This window comes from Poecilia reticulata, unplaced genomic scaffold, assembly GCF_904066995.2.
Source record: "Poecilia reticulata unplaced genomic scaffold, P_reticulata-male-v2 Scaffold_57, whole genome shotgun sequence".
NCBI lineage: Eukaryota > Metazoa > Chordata > Actinopteri > Cyprinodontiformes > Poeciliidae > Poecilia > Poecilia reticulata.
Genome location: NW_027675155.1, coordinates 7,197 through 30,921, shown reverse-complemented (window position 1 = coordinate 30,921; position 23,725 = coordinate 7,197). Strand labels below are relative to the sequence as shown.

General features: G+C 35.7%; 1 protein-coding gene and 1 pseudogene across 2 annotated transcripts; both read right to left on the bottom strand.

Annotated features, from left to right (window-relative positions):
* Positions 1 to 1,738: 1,738 nt before the first annotated feature.
* LOC145550489 (uncharacterized) lies at positions 1,739 to 5,660 on the bottom strand (annotated as a pseudogene). The gene is made up of 2 exons (XR_014086382.1): positions 4,882 to 5,660; positions 1,739 to 2,709 (listed from the first exon to the last, which is right to left on the bottom strand). The product of XR_014086382.1 is annotated as an uncharacterized LOC145550489 (transcript).
* Positions 5,661 to 14,241: 8,581 nt separating this feature from the next.
* On the bottom strand, positions 14,242 to 15,768 carry LOC145550490 (uncharacterized). Its single transcript, XM_081604403.1, has one exon. It carries the CDS (start codon positions 15,764 to 15,766, stop codon positions 15,059 to 15,061), a length of 708 nt encoding a protein of 235 aa, XP_081460529.1. The 5' UTR covers positions 15,767 to 15,768; the 3' UTR covers positions 14,242 to 15,058.
* Positions 15,769 to 23,725: the final 7,957 nt, after the last annotated feature.

Sequence of the window (23,725 nt, the reverse complement as noted above, 5' to 3'; positions counted from 1 at the left end):
AGCATTTGTTTACATTTGCAAAACACTGTTTATATTTATGTCCGTCTGAAACAGTTGCATGTTGTGCAGAGTGTAAGCACTGAAAGGAAATATTGCTGTACATCAGACGGCTGATGATGCAGATGGTTTTCTGAACAGCAGCTAATAATTCAGTGCTACATCAGAGATCTGATTTTGGTGCAATCTTACAGATATTTGTTTCCCCGTAATTTTGGTCATTTTATATTAAAATGTCTTCTGGGGACTTTTTCCATAGAGTGACTTCAGTTATGTATTAAACACAGGCTGTCCAATAAGTTATTAATTTAAGAATAAAAATATTTAGTCAGGGCTTGATCTCCAAATAGTACAACAGGCACAGAAAATTAGTATGACAAAGTTGGTGTACAGACAAAAAGTATATTTTAGCATAAACTGTATGTGTGTCTGTCATTTTGGTAAACATGTTTTTTTTTCATTTAGTGAAGTAACTCAACGTGTGTAGTAAGTAGCCAGAAATATTTAAGAGTAGCAGTATTCATAATATTACTCAAGTAAAAAGTTCTCCATCTTTTTCAACTAAATGTAACTTGAGTAAATGTAATATACAACTGAGTCACAGCCTAAAAACGTAACATCTTTTTATAGTCATAATAGAAGACAGCTGCAGCAGAAAAGAGAAAAATACAACTAAGATAAAAGACACCAAATTATTGAAGACAATAATAATCCACCATGCTTTCTTACATTTTCCATAAACATGTTTATTTATTTATTCACAAAACCTTTACTTGGGTAGAGTTAAACTGGTTAATATAATCTGAAACAAATAACAGCATCAGTTACAATCTCATCTTGTTTTGAAGAGAAACCTTATCAGATAATTTTTTGTATGTAGATGTATCTGAGAATGCACAATTAGTGCATAACAGCACATTGTATTTTTTATTCTAAGTGTGTTAAGATCAACAACATCCACCCACCCACTCTTTCTCTATACAGGATAGAATAATACTAATCAAGTCCAGTCTTGTGAGAATGTTCTGGAAGGGAGTCCATGTCCGGTCAAACTCTGTTAGTGCATGAAATAGTCAGTGGGCTCCAAAGCCACTTCAGCTATCAGCATCAGTTCTGGCTCTCCTCAGGGCTGTGTGCTGAGCCCTCTGCTCTTCACATTGTACATAAACAGGATGTTAATAACATACAGTTGATCAGTATTGTTTTTGATACAGAATATGCCAGGAAAACAAAACAAAGCATCTCTGAAGGAAAATGTGTCGTGGTTGCACATCTCCAAGAATCCAAATGTGAAGATACAAATGATCACATTTAACAAATACAACAACTTTCAACTTTTCAAGTTTTATAGACATGAAACCCCTCCAGTCTTTCATTCTACTGCTAAACCAAAACCATTCAATAGTGAACCTCAACATAGGACATGTATGGAAAATACTTCTATGGCTTTTCACCTGTGTGACGCTCATGTGGTGAGTTACACCAACTTTGTGACAAAAACTTTTTCCACAGCTCCCACATGAAAACGGCTTTTTACCAGTGTGAATCATCATGTGTCGAGTTAAATCCTGTTTTTGACAAAAACTTTTTCCACAGCTCCCACATGAAAACGGCTTTTTACCAGTGTGAATCATCATGTGTCGAGTTAAATCCCGTTTTTGACTAAACCTTTTTCCACAGCTCCCACATGAAAACGGTTTTTCACCAGTGTGAATCATCATGTGCTGAGTTAAAGCCTGTTTTAGACTAAAACCTTTTCCACAACTCCCACATGAAAACGGCTTTTCACCAGTGTGAATCATCATGTGCCGAGTTAACTTCTGTTTTTGACTAAAACTTTTTCCGGTTTCCACAAGAAAACGGCTTTTCACCAGTGTGAATCATCATGTGGTAAGTTAAACCCTGTTTTTGACAAAAACTTTTTCCACAGCTCCCACATGAAAACGGTTTTTCACCAGTGTGAATCATCATGTGTCGAGTTAAATCCCGTTTTTGACTGAAACTTTTTCCACAGCTCCCACATGAAAACGGTTTTTCACCAGTGTGAATCATCATGTGCTGAGTTAAAGCCTGTTTTAGACTAAAACCTTTTCCACAACTCCCACATGAAAACGGCTTTTCACCAGTGTGAATCATCATGTGCCGAGTTAACTTCTGTTTTTGACTAAAACTTTTTCCGGTTTCCACAAGAAAATGTTTTTTCACCAGTGTGAATCATCATGTGCTGAGTTAAATCCTGTTTTTGACAAAAACTTTTTCCACAGCTCCCACATGAAAACGGCTTTTCACCAGTGTGAATCATCATGTGCTGAGTTAAATGCTTTTTTTGACTAAAACTTTTTCCACACTTCACACATGAAAACAGGTTTTGAACTGTATGAGTTCTCATGTGAGCATCAAAAACAGATTTTAAAGAGATACGCTTTTTACAGATGGCACATGAGAAAAGTTTTCTTCTTTCCTGATTTTGCTTCTCAGCTCCAGCAGCTTCCTTTAAGAGGACTTGGTTCCTGTTTGGTTCTGATTCAGTTTGGTGCGTTTGCTCATCAACAGGAACCAACATGCAGGTATCAGTTTCCTGTTTTAATTCAATCTGTTCTTCTCCCTGACTGCAGTAAACTTCTTTCTCTTCCTGGTCTTGTTTTCCCTGCAGAGGTTCCAACTCCTCCTGGTCCAGAGTCGATCTTCTCTCTTGGTTAAACTGCAGGGAACCTGGAGAAGAAAACAGAGAAAAAGAGTTATTGTTAACTTATTGAAGTAAGCAGGAGAAATCTTTCATTCTTTAAAACAAAAATAAAAAATAAAAAACTTTAAATTTCAAAAGCGTAGACAGAGAGACAGATCAGTCGTCACATCCAGCTGACATTTGGAGAATTCTCAAATGAACGGATTTTAAAATCATATTTTATTGCAAAATTAATTGTAGAAGAGATTATTGTTGATATTTGACAGTAAACTGAATTATGTCAAGATGTTTTTTGTAGTACTCTGAATTCTTCTATTCGGTGTTTGTTAGCTTCTGTTAGCTTCTTGGCGCAGCTGCGTTCTCCAGTCACTGGTAGCTAAAATCACGATACCCTCACTGTGTATCCCTCTGAAAAGTGAACCCATTTAAATAAAGAAATAAAGAAATCCCTCCAGGGGTGATACCACGATAGAGAGCGTTCATTTTATAGCGTTAACACCGGAGCTGTAAGTGGTCCGGTATGAAACGGGGGTGATAGAACAACACAGCACTTTTAAATTTTCAATAATCAGAATGCAGAAATTGTTTCCGTTGTTTTAAAAGGTTTATGTCAGTCTGCCTTTTCCCCATCGATACGTTTCCCGACCGCCTGCACCTTAGGGGCTTAAAAAAAAAGACGCGCACATTGCGCCAAACTCTGAAACAGGAGAAGCAGGACATAAACGGAGCGACGAACTAGATGTGAAATATGGCATAAAACAGAGAATCCGACGCTGAACAGTGAAAATCAACACATGATGTGAAACACATGACGATTAGGAGGCGCAGCAGGTGATGAGTGAATATTATTCGTCTTATAATGGATCTAGCAAGAGGAAAGAAACTAAAGTGGACATAGCAATAAACCAAGAGAGGATAAACTAATCAAATGAAACTAAATGGAAATGAATGAAGAACAAAATGCAAGAATAAACTAAGAAACTAAAGTAAATACAGAGGAATAAACTGGTATGGCAAGACCTTTCGAGCAATAATTAATACAGAGGACTGTATGGCAAAAATAAACAGACACTACTTCCAGATAAAAGGTAAAATAATATTGTTGAAATGTTATGGGTTTGTTGAGACCACATCTAATACTGAGAATAAATATATCTTACAGACCATAACAGTAAAGAACTGATCACTTATTTATGTTTTAATTAGATTTGATATACTTATTTCTTCAATATTATTTTTCATGTCAGTGTTAGTGTCATGAGGCTGATGACTCCATGACACTTTGAATTTGACTCATTAGGATTTGATTAAGAACCAGATTTGTTCTTTGTAATTTCTGTCCAGTAAAACTATTAATCTATAATCAATAGACATGTCTACATAAAGATATAATCCATGTTTCTGTCTCATATTTGTATGGCATTAAAAGGACTTGGAACTTTTGTTTTTCCACTGAAAGCTCTGGTTTGCACAATAATGCCATGTGGGTGAAGTTTTATGGATGATACTCTGATGTCCCATTCTCCTGAAGGCAGCACAGAGCTGCACCACCAGAAACGGACAGAAACACTGAAGAGAAGAAGAGTTATGATTAATGTAGTTACAGTTCTATCCATGTTTTAATGTTGCAGAGCTCAGTCATTTGCAAATAGTTCAAAGTTTAAACTGGCATGTTGTACATCTTTTATCTGGTCATTTGTGCAACATTTAACAACTAGAAAATGGCACAAAATAAGAATATTTTTCCACTCTGATTGACTGCTGTTAGGCCTACAAATTTTAAGTTGAATGTTCATTTATTGCATTTTCGTAGACACCTGTGAAAATAATTTTATTCCCATGGCTTTTTGTTCTCTGGGAAATTATTTTTGATGATAAATACAGAAACAAGCATAAAAATCAAAACATGTACAATAGTGATAGTAATATTAATGATAAATAATGGTCAGTGCAAAGTAGCCTGCGAATTCTTTGGTGGGGGGCGATGAGGGACCTGGATAAAGGCTAGGGGGGCGCTGGCCCAAAAAAGGTTGAGAAACACTGCTCTACATAAATAAGCCATTGGCACAGCGTAATATTCATGTCTGCGTTCTAACATGTTAACAAAATATTTATACGGGAAAAGAACATTTACTAAAATGATCCTCATACAGAAAGGTGCAGACATTAACCTTCGTCCAAACGCTGGTGTTTCCTACCTATTCGGTGTAAGATTATCTGGGGGGTCCGGGAGAAATCCAGCAGTCTGCGCTGATCATCCATCTCTTCCTCTGACTTGACGATTATTTCTTTAAACTCTGAATGTTGCTTCAGCAGCAGTTAACAGGAGCTTTTTTGATAAACTCGTTAAAACTGGACAGAAGATAGTTTTCAGAGAAACACTCAAACATTCAACACAACAGACCACGTGCAGTCTTCTTCTTCTTCTTCTTCTTCTTCTTCTTCTTCTTTTGTTTTTATTGGCGGCTGGCATCCAACTTAAGGTACATTTACCGCCACCTACCAGACTGGAGTGTGGTCATCAGAGATCACAGAGGGAATTTTTTGTACCTCAATGATGTGTAGGATGTGCAAATCCACATCCTAACACACTCATTATTACATGAATTAATGCATGAGCATGCACTGGCATACACACACATACTTGGCCATATTCTAAATACGACTCATTAACCCAGTGATATTTAAGAACCTAAATAAAAGAATTCTAACACAATTTGATTTATTATCTAATAGAGTAATCATAGATAGTCCTATATTCTTCCTGCTTAGTGACAACTTTAAAAACTGGCGTTCCTCTGAGTATTTATCACATTCTAACAAGACATGCTTCACTGTTTCCACCTGATTGCAATAACTACAAGCCCCATTCTCATGCTTTCCTATTTTAAAGAGCGAACTATTGAGTCCAGTGTGTCCAATTCTAAGTCGAGACATAACTACTTCCTCTTTCCGCCTTCCACTCAGATAATTACTATCTCCTACATTATTTGAATTGTATATAATTGTCTCCCATTTTCATGATTATCCCATACCTCCTGCCATATCTTAATAATTTCTTTTTGAACAATAGATTTACCTTCATTTTTACTGATAATTCAACTGTAAAAACAGCTAAATGATCAGCTGCTCTCCTCTTAATCAAAACTTTATGGTGTGGGATATTTACTGCTGCTCCAGTTCTACCACTATTTGGATCTTTAGATCCATCTGTATATATAATTATGTTGTCTTTATATCTTTCAAATATTTATTAACTACAACCCATTCTGGAGTCTTTCCCTTTTTAAGAATTTCACTTAATTGAAGATCAACTTCTGAAGTTAGAAATAACCATGGAGGAATTTCAGATTGAGGAACTGTAGCACTATACTGGAGCATATTTAAACCAAGATGTTTTGCCTTTATTTCCCCAATAAATCCAAAACTATTACAATTTAATCTATGATGTTCCCAACAGTCCTTCAGCATCATCTTAGTTGGATGATCACACTTATGTCCTTGTAGGTTCACCCAGTACATGAACATTAATTTCAACCTTCTTAATCTTAAAGGAAGCTCACCAGTTTCTACATGTAAAGCAGCTAAAGATGCTGTTCTGAAAGCTCCACAACAAATCCTCAATGCTTTTGTTTGCTCACTATCAAGCTTTCTCAAATGGCTGTCAGCAGCTGCCATATATGCTATACTCCCATAGTCCAGAGTAGATCTCATGAGCGCCTGATAAACTCCCAACAATGCACTTTTGAAGCTCCCCATTCCTGTCCTGAGAGACATCTTAACAAATTATTCACTTTTTACATTTATTTTGAACTGCTTCCATTTGATATTTCCAAGTTAAGCTTTCATCAAAAATGACACCTAGAAACTTCACTATTTTCACTTGTTCCAGTTTATGATTATAAAGGTTCAACTTAACTTCCTTATGTTTTCTATAAAAACAGATTACTTGAGTCTTTGCGATTGATATCCTAAAACCCCATTTATTAGCCCCCCCTTCCACTTTCAAACTGGCAGCCTGCATCTTTTTCTGCAAGTATACCTGATTATGTCCCGAATCCATAGAGTACCATCATCTGCAAATAAAGATTTGCCTATACTACTATCTATTTCATCAAAAATATCATTAATCATAATATTAAAGAGAATTGGGCTACACACACTACCTTGGGGGGTACCATTCTCAACAACATATCTAGAGGAGAAATTCGCCCCAACCCGAACTTCTATTTCTCTACCAAATAAAAAATCCAAAACCCAATTGTAGATTTTACCTCCTATACCAAGTTTCCCTAATTTAATCAATAATCCTTCTTTCCATAACGTATCACATGCCTTTTCTATGTCAAAGAACACAGCTATCACTAACTCTTTGTTTGTTTGAGCTTTTCTTACTTCTGACTCTAGGCACAAAATTGCATCCATCGTATTTCTCCCTTTCCGAAAACCACTCTGGAATGAACAAAATTTATTTTCATGCTCAATAAAATATGTAAGCCTATCTGTAACAATCCTCTCCATTATTTTCCCTAATTGAGATGTAAGAGCTATAGGTCTATAATTTGATGGTCTGTTGCATTTTTACCAGGTTTTAATATGGAAATTATCACTGACTGTTTCCATTCTGCCGGAATTCTTCCAGTCATCCAAATCAGATTAAATAATTTTAATATAACAGAGAGAGATGAATACTTAAGATGTTTGAGCATTACATAACATATTCCATCCTTCCCCGGAGTTGATTGCTTAGCATTATTAATAGCTTTTTCTAACTCATACATAGTAAATGGCATATCTAAATCCTGGTTTGTGACTTCTCTCCTAGTAATAACTTCTGGATTTTCATCCAGTAAATCTAATTTATTACTTTTCATTTCTTCAGATAAATTTTCTGAACTATGTACTTTAATTAACATTTCTGCTAATAATTCAGCTTTTTCTTTATTACTAATCGCTATTTTCCCGTTTAATTCTAAAACCGGTAAGGAAAAACTCTTTTAACACCATTCATTTTCTTAATAACTCTCCATACCTCTGACAATTTGGTCTCTCTTCCAATGGAATTGCAATACTGTCTCCAACAAGTCTTCTTAGCTTCTCTAATAGTCTTCCTAACTATAGCTTGTGCTTTCTTATATTGAATTAGCGCCTCAAAGGTATGACATCTTCTTACCAATTTAAAAGCTTTATTTCTTCCCTTATAGCAATACTACATTGCTCATTCCACCATGGAGTAGACTTTCTATTTCCTCTTCCCTTTGATTTAGGAATTGAACTCTCAGCTGCATTAATAATGACAGATTTAATCATTGAATAACATATCTCCACATCACAAAACATATTCTCACCCAGTTTATTAAATTGCCTATCAACTAAATTTTAAACAACTCCCAATTAGCGTTACTTAACTTCCATCTTGGAATCTGTCCCTCCTCTTCTTTATCACTTCAAGCTTACTGAAATTAGAAAAGGAAAATGGTCACTGCCCATTGGAGAATCACTCATCACCTCCCAAGAGGTAATTCCAGCTAATCTATTTGAAATCAATGTTAAGTCTGAAACACTCTTTATATTCCTACAGCATTCATATCTAGTAGTGCTGCCATCATTAAGGCAAACCAGAGAATGTAACAAACCAGAGAATGAAATTCTTCAATAGCCAATCCATTTGCATCTGTATTAGGACTCCCCCATAAAACATTATGAGAATTGAAATCACCACACCATACAGTCTTACCTACATTTTGATCATTTACTTCATTGAGATTTTGAATGGACAACTTCTTGTTAGCATTATAAAATGTATCACCAACATTTGTTCATTTTCTATCCAAATCTTAATAACTATTGATTCATAATTCTTCCCTATTGATTCCACTTTACATCTTATACTGTCTAGAACAAAAGTTGCTACTCCCCCTCCTTGTCTTTCTGTTCTATCATTCCTAATTAATGCATACCCAGAAATTTTGAAATCCAGATGAGGCTTAAGCCAGGTTTCTTGAATGCAGATCAGGTGAGGTTTAACTGTCAAATCTGAAATATATTTCTTAAACTCTAGACCATTACTAATAAGACTTCTTGCATTCCACTGGAGAATAATTAACATAACAAAGAAGGGCCGCCACTGCATGATTGAGGTTGAGAAGATTGTGTCTCATTTAATTTTTACTTAATTGATTCCCAATTAACATTTTTACAATCAAGATACTTTTGGGCTGCTTTCACCATTATTTGAATTTTTTCCGTTTTCTTTTGTGTTTGAGCAGTACAGTTAACAACTTCTACCATGACCAATACAAAATCCTCCTTTGTCACGAGTAGAGTGTTACCTTTAATCTTGGAACATTCTGAACAATCAGATCTTTCTTTTCTCCTCCAGACACTTTCTTTGGATATACTATTGGTTGAACAGGAACTTTTTTCGTTGCTTCCGCATAAGTAATGCCAGTAGTGACTTTGATTTTCTGAACTTCCTCAGCTCTTTTACTAGCTATGCATCCTCTAAATCCTGAACTATGCCCACCTCCACAGTTACAACATTTCAGCGGAGCTCCTTCCTCACATTTCCCATACTCATGATCCCCAGCACATCTCCCACATTTCTGTTTCCCCTTACACACCGCAGCGACATGTCCAAATTTCTGGCATTTAAAGCATCGCAGTGGCAGAGGAATAAATGGTCGGACATCATAGCTCATATATCCCACAAACACTTTATCTGGCAGACTGTTCTCTTCAAATTTCAACATGATAGAAAAACTATCGCTCCTCTCTCCATTTTTATTTCTTTTCAATCGCTTGGCTTCCACCACTTTCCCTCCTGAAACATTAGACTTGATGTCATCAACTGGTACATCGGGTGGAATCCCCGAAATGACTCCGCATACATACTTTTTGTCATCCAAAAGTCTTCCTCTCACATTCTCACCAAGGATTCTTTTTGTTTTCATCGCCTTTTCTTTTTGTTTAATATCATTACAGATAATCAACAAGGATCCATCTCTTAATACTTTAACAAGTTTCACCTTTCCAATCAGAGAATTGATTTCTTTTGTAAGCTTTATTGGATTCCACTTACCAATGGACACACCCTCTTTGACAAACTTCAGAATTATTTTATATTCTGTCATCGTAGTTGTTTCTCCTTCATCCTCGGAAACAGATGATTCTACTTGTTGTCTTGATTTTTTCCGTTTATGCTTAGCTTTTTGAGTCTGCCAAGGACCTTCATTTTCCACATCGTCAGCACCCTCTTCCATTTCCGCACAATCACTACCTGTCACATTTCCCTCTGACATCCTTCCAACCATTCACAGTCTGGTCGTACCACTTCCGCCCTTCCGTGTTCCGACCACTCCCGACAACCACCCACCTCCACTTCCAAGACACAAACTCAGGAGAAACCGTCCTCTTTGTCTTCTTCTTTCCAGGTTTATGATGGTCGGTTTTCATGTTATCGTCCACCACTGTAGTCGGTGGATGATGCCTGGAAAATCCCTTGTCCCGGAGAAGAACTCAATACATTATAATAGCTTAAAACAATTTAAAAAATACTAAAATGATATATTATGACAATTAAGCAGTAAATAGGTAGTCATATAATAATTATAAAAGTATCAATAAATTGAATTAAAAATAATTTTTATATATTTTCCAACTCCATTGAAAGTTGTCCCTAGTTTTTGTCAACACCGTCAGAAATTAAAAGAATGTAAAAATAAAATAAAATCAGGCATTATTGGGGGGCACCAGAACTTCTGAGGACCCCATGGCCACTTCCTTTCTCTTCCTTCGCTAAGAGGGCTAGTTAGCTCTGGTTAGTTTATGTTATTCTTTAGTTTTTTCTTCTTTTTATTCTTAAATTGTTTGTCACAACCATGATGTGTCAACACCATAACTGACAATTTACAAAACTTTGATGAAATTTTGAGAAATAAAAGCTTAATTTTGGTAAAATGTAAAGATTTCATGGACCTGATGAGCTACAATATGGCCTCCTTCAGAATAACATCATATAAATTGAGGTAGTTTGGCATTTCGTCAACTCTGTCAGATGTCAACTCCATCAGATTTTTTGTGACTCTTTCAGTGAAATTGTTGTCAAATCTCACTTAAATGTGCAATTAATTCATTTTAATGTATTTTACATAAATTGCATTACTTTACATGTACCAAGTTTTTCATCTTACTCACTAGTTTGTCATCACCTTCAGTTCTGTGTCAACTCCGTCATGCAATGTCAACTCCGTCAGATGGACTTTTTGTTGTTTTTGGTTTTAAATCATATTTATTTTGTTTCTTGAGAAGCATTTGTCGTTAAAATGAGTAAAAATATCACTAATAGGGTCATTAAAATTATTTTATATTTATTTTGTCAGATGGTGATGGCAACGTTCTAGGTCAGGTCGATTAAGAGTGTAATTTAAAAAAAAAATGTTGCAAATGGGAGCCTATACCTTAGCATCTTTACATTTACAAAACATTATTTGTCATATTTGCATACTTATGGTTGAGAAATAAAAAACAAAAAAATATTGGAAAATTAAAACCCATTTTGTCCCTATTCTCAAGAATCACCGAAATGTGTTTTCCACTTAGTTTACTTCTGTCCATTTTGTCTCTGTCATGCAGGAGATATTCAGCTATTACTGCCGTGGACTTGTCGCCAACATGCCGCTCTTTGCCAACACCGACCCTCACTTTGTCACCGTGATCCTGACCAAGCTGCGCTTTATGTTTTCCAGCCGGGAGACTATGTAATACGAGAGGGAACGCTGGGTCGGAGAATGTATTTCATCCAGCATGGCACCGTCACGATTATCCCGCGTGACATTAAGGAATTAGTGCTCAGTGATGGAGCCTACTTTGGAGGTAAATACAGCAGAGTATTAAAACTCTATTCGGCTACTTATCATCTCTACGAGAGTCTTCATAACTCAGATTATTGCTGGCCTTCTTCTATAAAATCTCCCACAGAACTCTTGGCTGTAACTGCACTACATTTCCACATAATATTTACTATTTCTTCTGAATTTCTAATAGTAAATGTAATTTTTCATCATTGGCTTAATGTCATTTTGAAGAAAAAACTAAAAATTATGAAATATTTCACTCTGTAAAAGCAATGAAGATAATGTGCAAGTTGCTTGATTATGATTATACTGTAAATACATTTTGCAGGGTAGTTTTTCTTTTTTTTGCACTGTGAAAAAACCCAAAATCTTGCTATGAATTTTTCTTTAGGAAACAAGAAAATTTTAATTGAAATAAGACAAAACTAATTTATAAATAGCAATTCTGTAAGATATAGGAGCTTGTTTTAAGTCAATTATTTCTTAATATAAGTAACATGTACCAGTTCCACTGGCATATTATTTCACTTATTACAAGACATTTATCCAACACTATAAGTAAAATAATCAGCCTGTGAAACTAGTACATTTTTAAGTCAATATTAAGCAATTCTGGACTTAAAACTAGCTCCAATATCTTGTTGAAAAGTTACTTTAAGTGCACTAAAATATTTGGACTAGAAACTAGACCAAAAATATTTAGAAAGATTTTGCGTTTTTCTTCTAACTTTATGACTAAACCGATTGTTTTTCTTGGCTCAGAGATCTGCCTACTAACTCAGGGCCGACGGACGGCCAGCGTGAGGGCCGACACCTACTGTCGCCTTTATTCGCTGAGTGTGGACGACTTCAACGAAGTCCTGGAGGAGCATCCTCTGATGAGGCGGGTGTTGGAGAGCGTGGCTGTGGAGCGACTGGATCGAGTTTCACGCAGATCCAGTTATCAACCTCCAACGACTGAGTCTGAGTGAAGGAAGAAGAGAAAGAGACTCCAGCCAGACATACAAAGACCTTTTTAACAGATCTCAAGAAAATAAAAATACAGATGTTGTTAAATGCTGCATCACTTGATTGAAACTATTGCACATTCATTAATTACAAATTGTCACTTGAATATTAAAGCTCAACATAATGTTTACTTGGATTTTATTGATGTTCACAAACTGAATAAACCTTTGTCAGCGCTTTTTACAGTTTTTTATTCTGTATAACTGAGAGTTATAGATCCACATGTTGTTTTTAACAAGTTATAGATTGTAAGCCATATAAATCAGGTGTTCAAGCAGGAACACATCCAAAAAAAGCCACTGGACCTCAAGGACTGGATTTCTGTTTGACCAGCACTGAGATGGGAGCAGCAGATGGTGGTGCATCATGAAGCTTTCTGATTCAAATGATCCCTAAGATCTGTATGTTGAGTCACATGGAGGTTAATACCGATGGCCGATAAGCTCCAGTGATGTAATGACTCAACTGTGACCGCAGCTGCAGGTGGTGGTGAACTTTTACATCACCCTATTTTACTCATTTGTTATTATCAGGATTTATAGTTACACTGGGTTTCAAAGAATAATGTCTTTTATAAGATCAGACGCACAAATAAATAAATAAATGAATAAAACTCTCAGTATGTTATCACTTTACCAGATTGAATCAGTTCATTTCTGCTGATATTTGATTCTCGTCAAGAACTTTTCACCAGGAAGAGGCAAAGGCAGGCAGAGAAAAGGTAAAACTAAGATTGTTTGGATTTCTTTTCATCAACTGCCTCTTATTTACATGCTTAAGATCCTGCTAATAAGGTTTGTTTCTAAAGTGTTTCTCTCAAAACAGGTCTTTAATAGAGTGGTGGTAATATTTTAAATAGCATAAAATTAAAATTTGAGGGACAAATTGCTTTGCATGTTTGTAGAACTGTAATTAGACTTTCTCTGACTGGATTTCTGCCAAAATGTTTATATTTTGCTGGCACTGATTATGCAGAGTAAATATGAATATTTCTGACCCTGAGACATAATGAGTTTTCCAAAGCAGCTTTCAGAGAACAACAAAGAACATTAGCTCATATTTGTACACATTGCATTGCTTTTTTTAATTTAAAGAAGCATTTGTTTACATTTGCAAAACACTGTTTATATTTATGTCCGTCTGAAACAGTTGCATGTTGTGCAGAGTGTAAGCACTGAAAGGAAATATTGCTGTACATCAGACGGCTGATGATGCAGATGATTTTCTGAACAGCAGCTAATAATTCAGTGCTACATCAGAGATCTGATGTTGGTGCAATCTTACAGATATTTGTTTCCCTGTAATTTTGGTCATTTTATATTAAAATGTCTTCTGGGGACTTTTTCCATGGAGTGACTTCAGTTATGTATTAAACACAGGCTGTCCAATAAGTTATTAATTTAAGAATAAAGATATTTAGTTAGGGCTTGATCTCCAAATAGTACAACAGGCACAGAAAATTAGTACGACAGTTTGTGTACAAACAAAAAGTCTCATTTTAACATAAACTGTCTGTCATTTTGGTAAAAACATGTTTATTCTTCATTTAGTGAAGTAACTCAAAGAGTGTAGTAAGTAGCCAGAAATATTTAAGAGTAGCAGTATTCATAATATTACTCAAGTAAAAGGTTCTCTATCTTTTTTTCAACTAAATGTAACTTGAGTAAATGTAATATACAACTGAGTCACAGCCTAAAAACGTAACATCTTTTTATAGTCATAATAGAAGACAGCTGCAGCAGAAAAGAGAAAAATACAACTAAGACAAAAGACACCAAATTATTGAAGACAATAATAATCCACCATGCTTTCTTACATTTTCCATAAACATGTTTATTTATTCACAAAACCTTTACTTGGGTAGAGTTAAACTGGTTAATATAATCTGAAACAAATAACAGCATCAGTTACAATCTCATCTTGTTTTGAAGAGAAACCTTATCAGATAATTTTTTGTATGTAGATGTATCTGAGAATGCACAATTAGTGCATAACAGCACATTGTATTTTTTATTCTAAGTGTGTTAAGATCAACAACATCCACCCACCCACTCTTTCTCTATACAGGATAGAATAATACTAATCAGTCCCTCAAGTCCAGTCTTGTGAGAATGTTCTGGAAGGGAGTCCATGTCCGGTCAAACTCTGTTAGTGCATGAAATAGTCAGTGGGCTCCAAAGCCACTTCAGCTATCAGCATCAGTTCTGGCTCTCCTCAGGGCTGTGTGCTGAGCCCTCTGCTCTTCACATTGTACATAAACAGGATGTTAATAACATACAGTTGATCAGTATTGTTTTTGATACAGAATATGCCAGGAAAACAAAACAAAGCATCTCTGAAGGAAAATGTGTCGTGGTTGCACATCTCCAAGAATCCAAATGTGAAGATACAAATGATCACACTTTCAACTTTTCAAGTTTTAGACATGAAACCCCTCCAGTCTTTCATTCTAGTGTTAAACCAAAACCATTCAATAGTGAACCTCAACATAGGACATGTATGGAAAATACTGCTATGGCTTTTCACCTGTGTGACGCCTCATGTGGTGAGTTACACCAACTTTGTGACAAAAACTTTTTCCACAGCTCCCACATGAAAACGGCTTTTCACCAGTGTGAATCATCATGTGCTGAGTTAAAGCCTGTTTTAGACTAAAACCTTTTCCACAACTCCCACATGAAAACGGCTTTTCACCAGTGTGAATCATCATGTGCTGAGTTAAAGCCTGTTTTAGACTAAAACCTTTTCCACAACTCCCACATGAAAACGGCTTTTCACCAGTGTGAATCATCATGTGTCGAGTTAAATCCCATTTTCGACTGAAACTTTTTCCACAGCTCCCACATGAAAACGGCTTTTCACCAGTGTGAATCATCATGTGCTGAGTTAAAGCCTGTTTTAGACTAAAACTTTTTCCACAACTCCCACATGAAAACGGCTTTTCACCAGTGTGAATCATCATGTGCCGAGTTAAATGCTTTTTTTGACTAAAACTTTTTCCACACTTCACACATGAAAACAGGTTTTGAACTGTATGAGTTCTCATGTGAGCATCAAAAACAGATTTTAAAGAGATACGCTTTTTACAGATGGCACATGAGAAAAGTTTTCTTCTTTCCTGATTTTGCTTCTCAGCTCCAGCAGCTTCCTTTAAGAGGACTTGGTTCCTGTTTGGTTCTGATTCAGTTTGGTGCGTTTGCTCATCAACAGAAACCAACATGCAGGTATCAGTTTCCTGTTTAATTCAATCTGTTCTTCTCCCTGACTGCAGTAAACTTCTTCTCTTCCTGGTCTTGTTTTCCCTGCAGAGGTTCCAACTCCTCCTGGTCCAGAGTCGATCTTCTCTCTTGTTTAAACTGCAGGGAACCTGGAGGAGAAAACAGAGAAAAAGAGTTATTGTTAACTTTATTGAAGTAAGCAGGAGAAATCTTTCATTCTTTAAAACAAAAATTAAAAAAAAAAAAACTTTAAATTTCAAAAGCGTAGACAGAGAGACAGATCAGTCGTCACATCCAGCTGACATTTGGAGAATTCTCAAATGAACGGATTTTAAAATCATATTTTATTGCAAAATTAATTGTAGAAGGGATTATTGTTGATATTTGACAGTAAACTGCATTATGTCAAGATGTTTTTTGTATTACTCTGAATTCTTCTATTCGGTGTTTGTTAGCTTCTGTTAGCTTCTTGGCGCAGCTGCGTTCTCCAGTCACTGGTAGCTAAAATCACGATACCCTCACTGTGTATCCCTCTGAAAAGTGAACCCATTTAAATAAAGAAATAAAGGAATCCCTCCATGGGTGATATCACGATAGAGAGCGTTCATTTTATAGCATTAACACCGGAGCTGTAAGTGGTCCGGTATGAAATGGGGGTGATAGAACAACACAGCACTTTTAAATTTCAATAATCAGAATGCAGAAATTGTTTCCGTTGTTTTAAAAGGTTTATGTCAGTCTGCCTTTTCCCCATCGATATGCTTCCCGACCGCCCTGCACCTTAGGGGCTTAAAAAAAAGACGTGCACATTGCGCAAAACTCTGAAACAGGAGAAGCGGGACATAAACGGAGCGACGAACTAGATGTGAAATATGGCATAAAAACAGAGAATCCGACGCTGAACAGTGAAAAAATCAACACATGATGTGAAACACATGACGATTAGGAGGCGCAGCAGGTGATGAGTGAATATTATTCGTCTTATATTATTCGTCTTATAATGGATCTAGCAAGAGGTATGGCAAAATAAACAGACACTACTTCCAGATAAAGGTAAAATAATATTGTTGAAATGTTATGGGTTTGTTGAGACCACATCTAATACTGAGAATAAATATATCTTACAGACCATAACAGTAAAGAACTGATCACTTATTTATGTTTTTAATTAGATTTGATATATTTATTTCATCAATATTATTTTCATGTCAGTGTTAGTGTCATGAGGCTGATGACTCCATGACACTTTGAATTTGACTCATTAGGATTTGATTAAGAACCAGATTTGTTCTTTGTAATTTCTGTCCAGTAAAACTATTAATCTATAATCAATAGACATGTCTACATAAAGATATATTCCATGTTTCTGTCTAGGGGGGCGCTGGCCCAAAAAAGGTTGAGAAACACTGCTCTACATAAATAAGCCATTGGCACAGCGTAATATTCATGTCTGCGTTCTAACATGTTAACAAAATATTTATACGGGAAAAGAACATTTACTAAAATGATCCTCATACAGAAAGGTGCAGACATTAACCTTCGTCCAAACGCTGGTGTTTCCTACCTATTCGGTGTAAGATTATCTGGGGGGTCCGGGAGAAATCCAGCAGTCTGCGCTGATCATCCATCTCTTCCTCTGACTTGACGATTATTTCTTTAAACTCTGAATGTTGCTTCAGCAGCAGTTAACAGGAGCTTTTTGATAAACTCGTTAAAACTGGACAGAAGATAGTTTTCAGAGAAACACTCAAACATTCAACACAACAGACCACGTGTAGTCCTTTTCTTCTTCTTCTTCTTCTTCTTCTTCTTCTTCTTCTTCTTCTTCTTCTTCTGTTTTTATTGGCGGCTGGCATCCAACTTAAGGTGCATTTACCGCCACCTATCAGACTGGAGTGTGGTCATCAGAGATCACAGAGGGAATTTTTTGTACCTCAATGATGTGTAGGATGTGCAAATCCACATCCTAACACACTCATTATTACATGAATTAATGCATGAGCATGCACTGGCATACACACACATACTTGGCCATATTCTAAATACGACTCATTAACCCAGTGATATTTAAGAACCTAAATAAAAGATTTCTAACATAATTTGATTTATTATCTAAAAGAGTAATCATAGATAGTCCTATATTCTTCCTGCTTAGTGACAACTTTAAAAACTGGCGTTCCTCTGAGTATTTATCACATTCTAACAAGACATGCTTCACTGTTTCCACCTGATTGCAATAACTACAAGCCCCATTCTCATGCTTTCCTATTTTAAAGAGCGAACTATTGAGTCCAGTGTGTCCAATTCTAAGTCGAGACATAACTACTTCCTCTTTCCGCCTTCCACTCAGATAATTACTATCTCCTACATTATTTTGAATTGTATATAATTGTCTCCATTTTCATGATTATCCCATAACTCCTGCCAATCTTAATAATTTCTTTTTGAACAATAGATTTACCTTCATTTTTACTCAAAGAACATTCAGATGAACAATATCTGATTTCAAGGCCTGCTTAGCCAAAATATCTACTTCCTCATTTCCTTCTATACCTACATGAGCAGGAATCCAGACAAATTTAACCTCGCATTTATTGTTATGAAGATGAACTAATAATTGGTATATTCTTATTATCAAATCTAATCTGCAAGATTTGCTAGAGTTAATACTTAATAGTGCTGCTTGACTATCTGATGCTATGATATATGTACTTGCTTCCCTAGTATCATTATCAAGCAACCATTCTAAGGCCAATATAATTGCTGATAATTCAACTGTAAAACAGCTAAATGATCAGCTGCTCTCCTCTTAATCAAAACTTTATGGTGTGGGATATTTACTGCTGCTCCAGTTCTACCACTATTTGGATCTTTAGATCCATCTGTATATAATTATGTTGTCTTTATATCTTTCAAAATATTTATTAACTACAACCCATTCTGGAGTCTTTCCCTTTTTAAGAATTTCACTTAATTGAAGATCAACTTCTGAAGTTAGAAATAACCATGGAGGAATTTCAGATTGAGGAACTGTAGCACTATACTGGAGCATATTCAAACCAAGATGTTTGCCTTTATTTCCCAATCCATCCAAAACTATTACAATTTAATTTATGATGTTCCCAACAGTCCTTCAGCACCATCTTAGTTGGATGATCACACTTATGTCCTTGTAGGTTTACCCAGTACATGAACATTAATTTCAACCTTCTTAATCTTAAAGGAAGCTCACCAGTTTCTACTTGTAAAGCAGCTAAAGATGATGTTCTGAAAGTCCACAACAAATCCTCAATGCTTTTGTTTGCTCACTATCAAGCTTTCTCAAATGGCTGTCAGCAGCTGCCATATATGCTATACTCCCATAGTCCAGAGTAGATCTCATGAGCGCCTGATAAACTCCAACAATGCACTTTTTGAAGTCCCCATTCCTGTCCTGAGAGACATCTTAACAAATTATTCACTTTTTTACATTTATTTTGAACTGCTTCCATTTGATATTTCCAAGTTAAGCTTTCATCAAAAATGACACCTAGAAACTTCACTATTTTCACTTGTTCTAGTTTATGATTATAAAGGTTCAACTTAACTTCCTTATGTTTTCTATAAAGACAGATTACTTGAGTCTTTGCGATTGATATCCTAAAACCCCATTTATTAGCCCACCCTTCCACTTTCAAAATGGCAGCCTGCATCTTTTTCTGCAAGTATACCTGATTATGTCCCCGAATCCATAGAGTACCATCATCTGCAAATAAAGATTTGCCTATACTACTATCTATTTCATCAAAAATATCATTAATCATATATTAAAGAGAATTGGGCTACACACACTACCTTGGGGGTACCATTCTCAACAACATATCTAGAGGAGAAATTCCCCCAACCGAACTTCTATTTCTCTACCAATAAAAAATCCAAAACCCAATTGTAGATTTTACCTCCTATACCAAGTTTCCCTAATTTAATCAATAATCCTTCTTTCCATAACGTATCATATGCCTTTTCTATGTCAAAGAACACAGCTATCACTAACTCTTTGTTTGTTTGAGCTTTTCTTACTTCTGACTCTAGGCACAGAACTGCATCCATCGTATTTCTCCCTTTCCGAAAACCACTCTGGAATGAACAAAATTTATTTTCACGCTCAATAAAATATGTAAGCCTATCTGTAACAATCCTCTCCATTATTTTCCCTAATTGAGATGTAAGAGCTATAGGTCTATAATTTGATGGGTCTGTTGCATTTTTACCAGGTTTTAATATGGAATTATCACTGACTGTTTCATTCTGCCGGAATTCTTCCAGTCATCCAAATCAGATTAAATAATTTTAATATAACAGAGAGAGATGAATACTTAAGATGTTTGAGCATTACATAACATATTCCATCCTTCCCGGAGTTGATTGCTTAGCATTATTAATAGCTTTTTCTAACTCATACATAGTAAATGGCATATCTAAATCCTGGTTTGTGACTTCTCTCCTAGTAATAACTTCTGGATTTTCATCCAGTAAATCTAATTTATTACTTTTCATTTCTTCAGATAAATTTTCTGAACTATGTACTTTAATTAACATTTCTGCTAATAATTCAGCTTTTTCTTTATTATAATCGCTATTTTCCCGTTTAATTCTAAAACCGGTAAGGAAAACTCTTTTTAACACCATTCATTTTCTTAATAACTCTCCATACCTCTGACAATTTGGTCTCTCTTCCTATGGAATTGCAATACTGTCTCCAACAAGTCTTCTTAGCTTCTCTAATAGTCTTCCTAACTATAGCTTGTGCTTTCTTATATTGAATTAGCGCCTCAAAGGTATGACATCTTCTTACCAATTTAAAAGCTTTATTTCTTCCCCTTATAGCAATACTACATTGCTCATTCCACCATGGAGTAGACTTTCTATTTCTCTTCCCTTTGATTTAGGAATTGAACTCTCAGCTGCATTAATAATGACAGATTTAATCATTGAATAACATATCTCCATATCACAAAACATATTCTCACCCAGTTTATTAAATTGCCTATCAACTAAATTTTTAAACAACTCCCAATTAGCGTTACTTAACTTCCATCTTGGAATCTGTCCTCCTCTTCTTTTATCACTTAAAGCTTACTGAATTAGAATAGGAAATGGTCACTGCCATTGGAGAGTCACTCATCACCTCCAAGAGGTAATTCCAGCTAATCTATTTGAAATCAATGTTAAGTCTGAAACACTCTTTATATTCCTACAGCATTCATATCTAGTAGTGCTGCCATCATTAAGGCAAACCAGAGAATGTAACAACCAGAGAATGAATTCTTCAATAGCCAATCCATTTGCATCTGTATTAGGACTCCCCCATAAAACATTATGAGAATTGAAATCACCACACCATACAGTCTTACCTACATTTTGATCATTTACTTCATTGAGATTTTGAATGGACAACTTCTTGTTAGCATTATAAAAATGTATCACCAACATTTGTTCATTTTCTATCCAAATCTTAATAACTATTGATTCATAATTCTTCCCTATTGATTCCACTTTACATCTTATACTGTCTAGAACAAAAGTTGCTACTCCCCCTCCTTGTCTTTCTGTTCTATCATTCCTAATTAATGCATACCCAGAAATTTTGAAATCCAGATGAGGCTTAAGCCAGGTTTCTTGAATGCAGATCAGGTGAGGTTTAACTGTCAAATCTGAAATATATTTCTTAAACTCTAGACCATTACTAATAAGACTTCTTGCATTCCACTGGAGAATAATTAACATAACAAAGAAGGGCCGCCACTGCATGATTGAGGTTGAGAAGATTGTGTCTCATTTAATTTTTACTTAATTGATTCCCAATTAACATTTTTACAATCAAGATACTTTTGGGCTGCTTTCACCATTATTTGAATTTTTCCGTTTTCCTTTGTGTTTGAGCAGTACAGTTAACAACTTCTACCATGAACAATACAAAATCCTCCTTTGTCACGAGTAAGTGTCACCTTTAATCTTGGAGCATTCTGAACAATCAGATCTTTCTTTTCTCCTCCAGACACTTTCTTTGGATATACTATTGGTTGAACAGGAACTTTTTTCGTTGCTTCCGCATAAGTAATGCCAGTAGTGACTTTGATTTTCTGAACTTCCTCAGCTCTTTTACTAGCTATGCATCCTCTAAATCCTGAACTATGCCCACCTCCACAGTTACAACATTTCAGCGGAGCTCCTTCCTCACATTTCCCATACTCATGATCCCCAGCACATCTCCCACATTTCTGTTTCCCCTTACACACCGCAGCGACATGTCCAAACTTCTGGCATTTAAAGCATCGCAGTGGCGGAGGAATAAATGGTCGGACATCATAGCTCATATATCCACAAACACTTTATCTGGCAGACTGTTCTCTTCAAATTTCAACATGATAGAAAAACTATCGCTCCTCTCTCCATTTTATTTCTTTTCAATCGCTTGGCTTCCACCACTTTCCCTCCTGAAACATTAGACTTGATGTCATCAACTGGTACATCGGGTGGAATCCCCGAAATGACTCCGCATACATACTTTTTGTCATCCAAAAGTCTTCCTCTCACATTCTCACCAAGGATTCTTTTTGTTTTCATCGCCTTTTCTTTGTTTAATATCATTACAGATAATCAACAACGATCCATCTTTAATACTTTAACAAGTTTCACCTTTCCAATCAGAGCATTGATTTCTTTTGTAAGCTTATTGGATTCCACTTACCAATGGACACACCCTCTTTGACAAACTTCAGAATTATTTATATCTGTCATCGTAGTTGTTTCTCCTTCATCCTCGGAAACAGATGATTCTACTTGTTGTCTTGATTTTTTCCGTTTATGCTTAGCTTTTTGAGTCTGCCAAGGACCTTCATTTTCCACATCGTCAGCACCCTCTTCCATTTCCGCACAATCACTACCTGTCACATTCCTCTGACATCCTTCCAACTTCACAGTCTGGTCGTACCACTTCCGCCTTCCGTGTTCCGACCTCTCCCGACAACACCCACTCCACTTCCAAGACACAAACTCAGGAGAAACCGTCCTCTTTGTCTTCTTCTTTCCAGGTTTATGATGGTCGGTTTCATGTATTGCTTTACCGCCACCTTGTGATCCTATCATTACATGTAAAGAGTTCTCATACAGTGACAATTCATTTTGGAAAACTTAAATCTTTTCATAGTAATATAGAAGACAGTTACAGCAGAAAAGAGAAAAATACAACTAAACAAAAAAAACCCACTAAATTATTGAGGCAACCATAATTTCTAAATAAAGATCAATGTATGTATAAATGTATGTATATTAAATGTAATATTTTTTAGTCATTCATAAACTTTTCATTAAGGTGTGTTGAGCCAGAATGAAATCTAAAGTTGCAAAACAACGACCCTTGAAGACTGGAGTTTGACTCTTTAAATGAGTAATAGTCATACATTTTATCAACAGTCTTCAATAGCACAGCAGAAAATTAAAATCAGTGATTCTTGAGAATAGGGATCAACAGGTCCTATGGATAAAGCACAAATTTGAATAAAATATACAAAAATATATTTTTTCAAATATCTGACTAAACTAACCTGGGTCATGTGAGCACAACATGTATATTTTCCTGGTGTTTGCTGAATATTTTTTTATTTAAACACTGTAGTCGGTGGATGATGCCTGGAAAATCCCTTGTCCCGGAGAAGAACTCATACATTATAATAGTTAAAACAATTTAAAATACTAAAATTATATATTATGACAATTAAGCAGTAAATAAGTATCATATAAATAATTATAAAAGTATCAATAAATGAATTAAAAATCATTTTTATATATTTCCAACTCCATTGAAAGTGTCCCTAGTTTTTGTCAACACCGTCAGAAATTAAAGAATGTAAAAAATAAAATAAAATCAGGCATTATTGGGGGGCACCAGAACTTCTGAGGACCCATGGCCACTTCCTTCT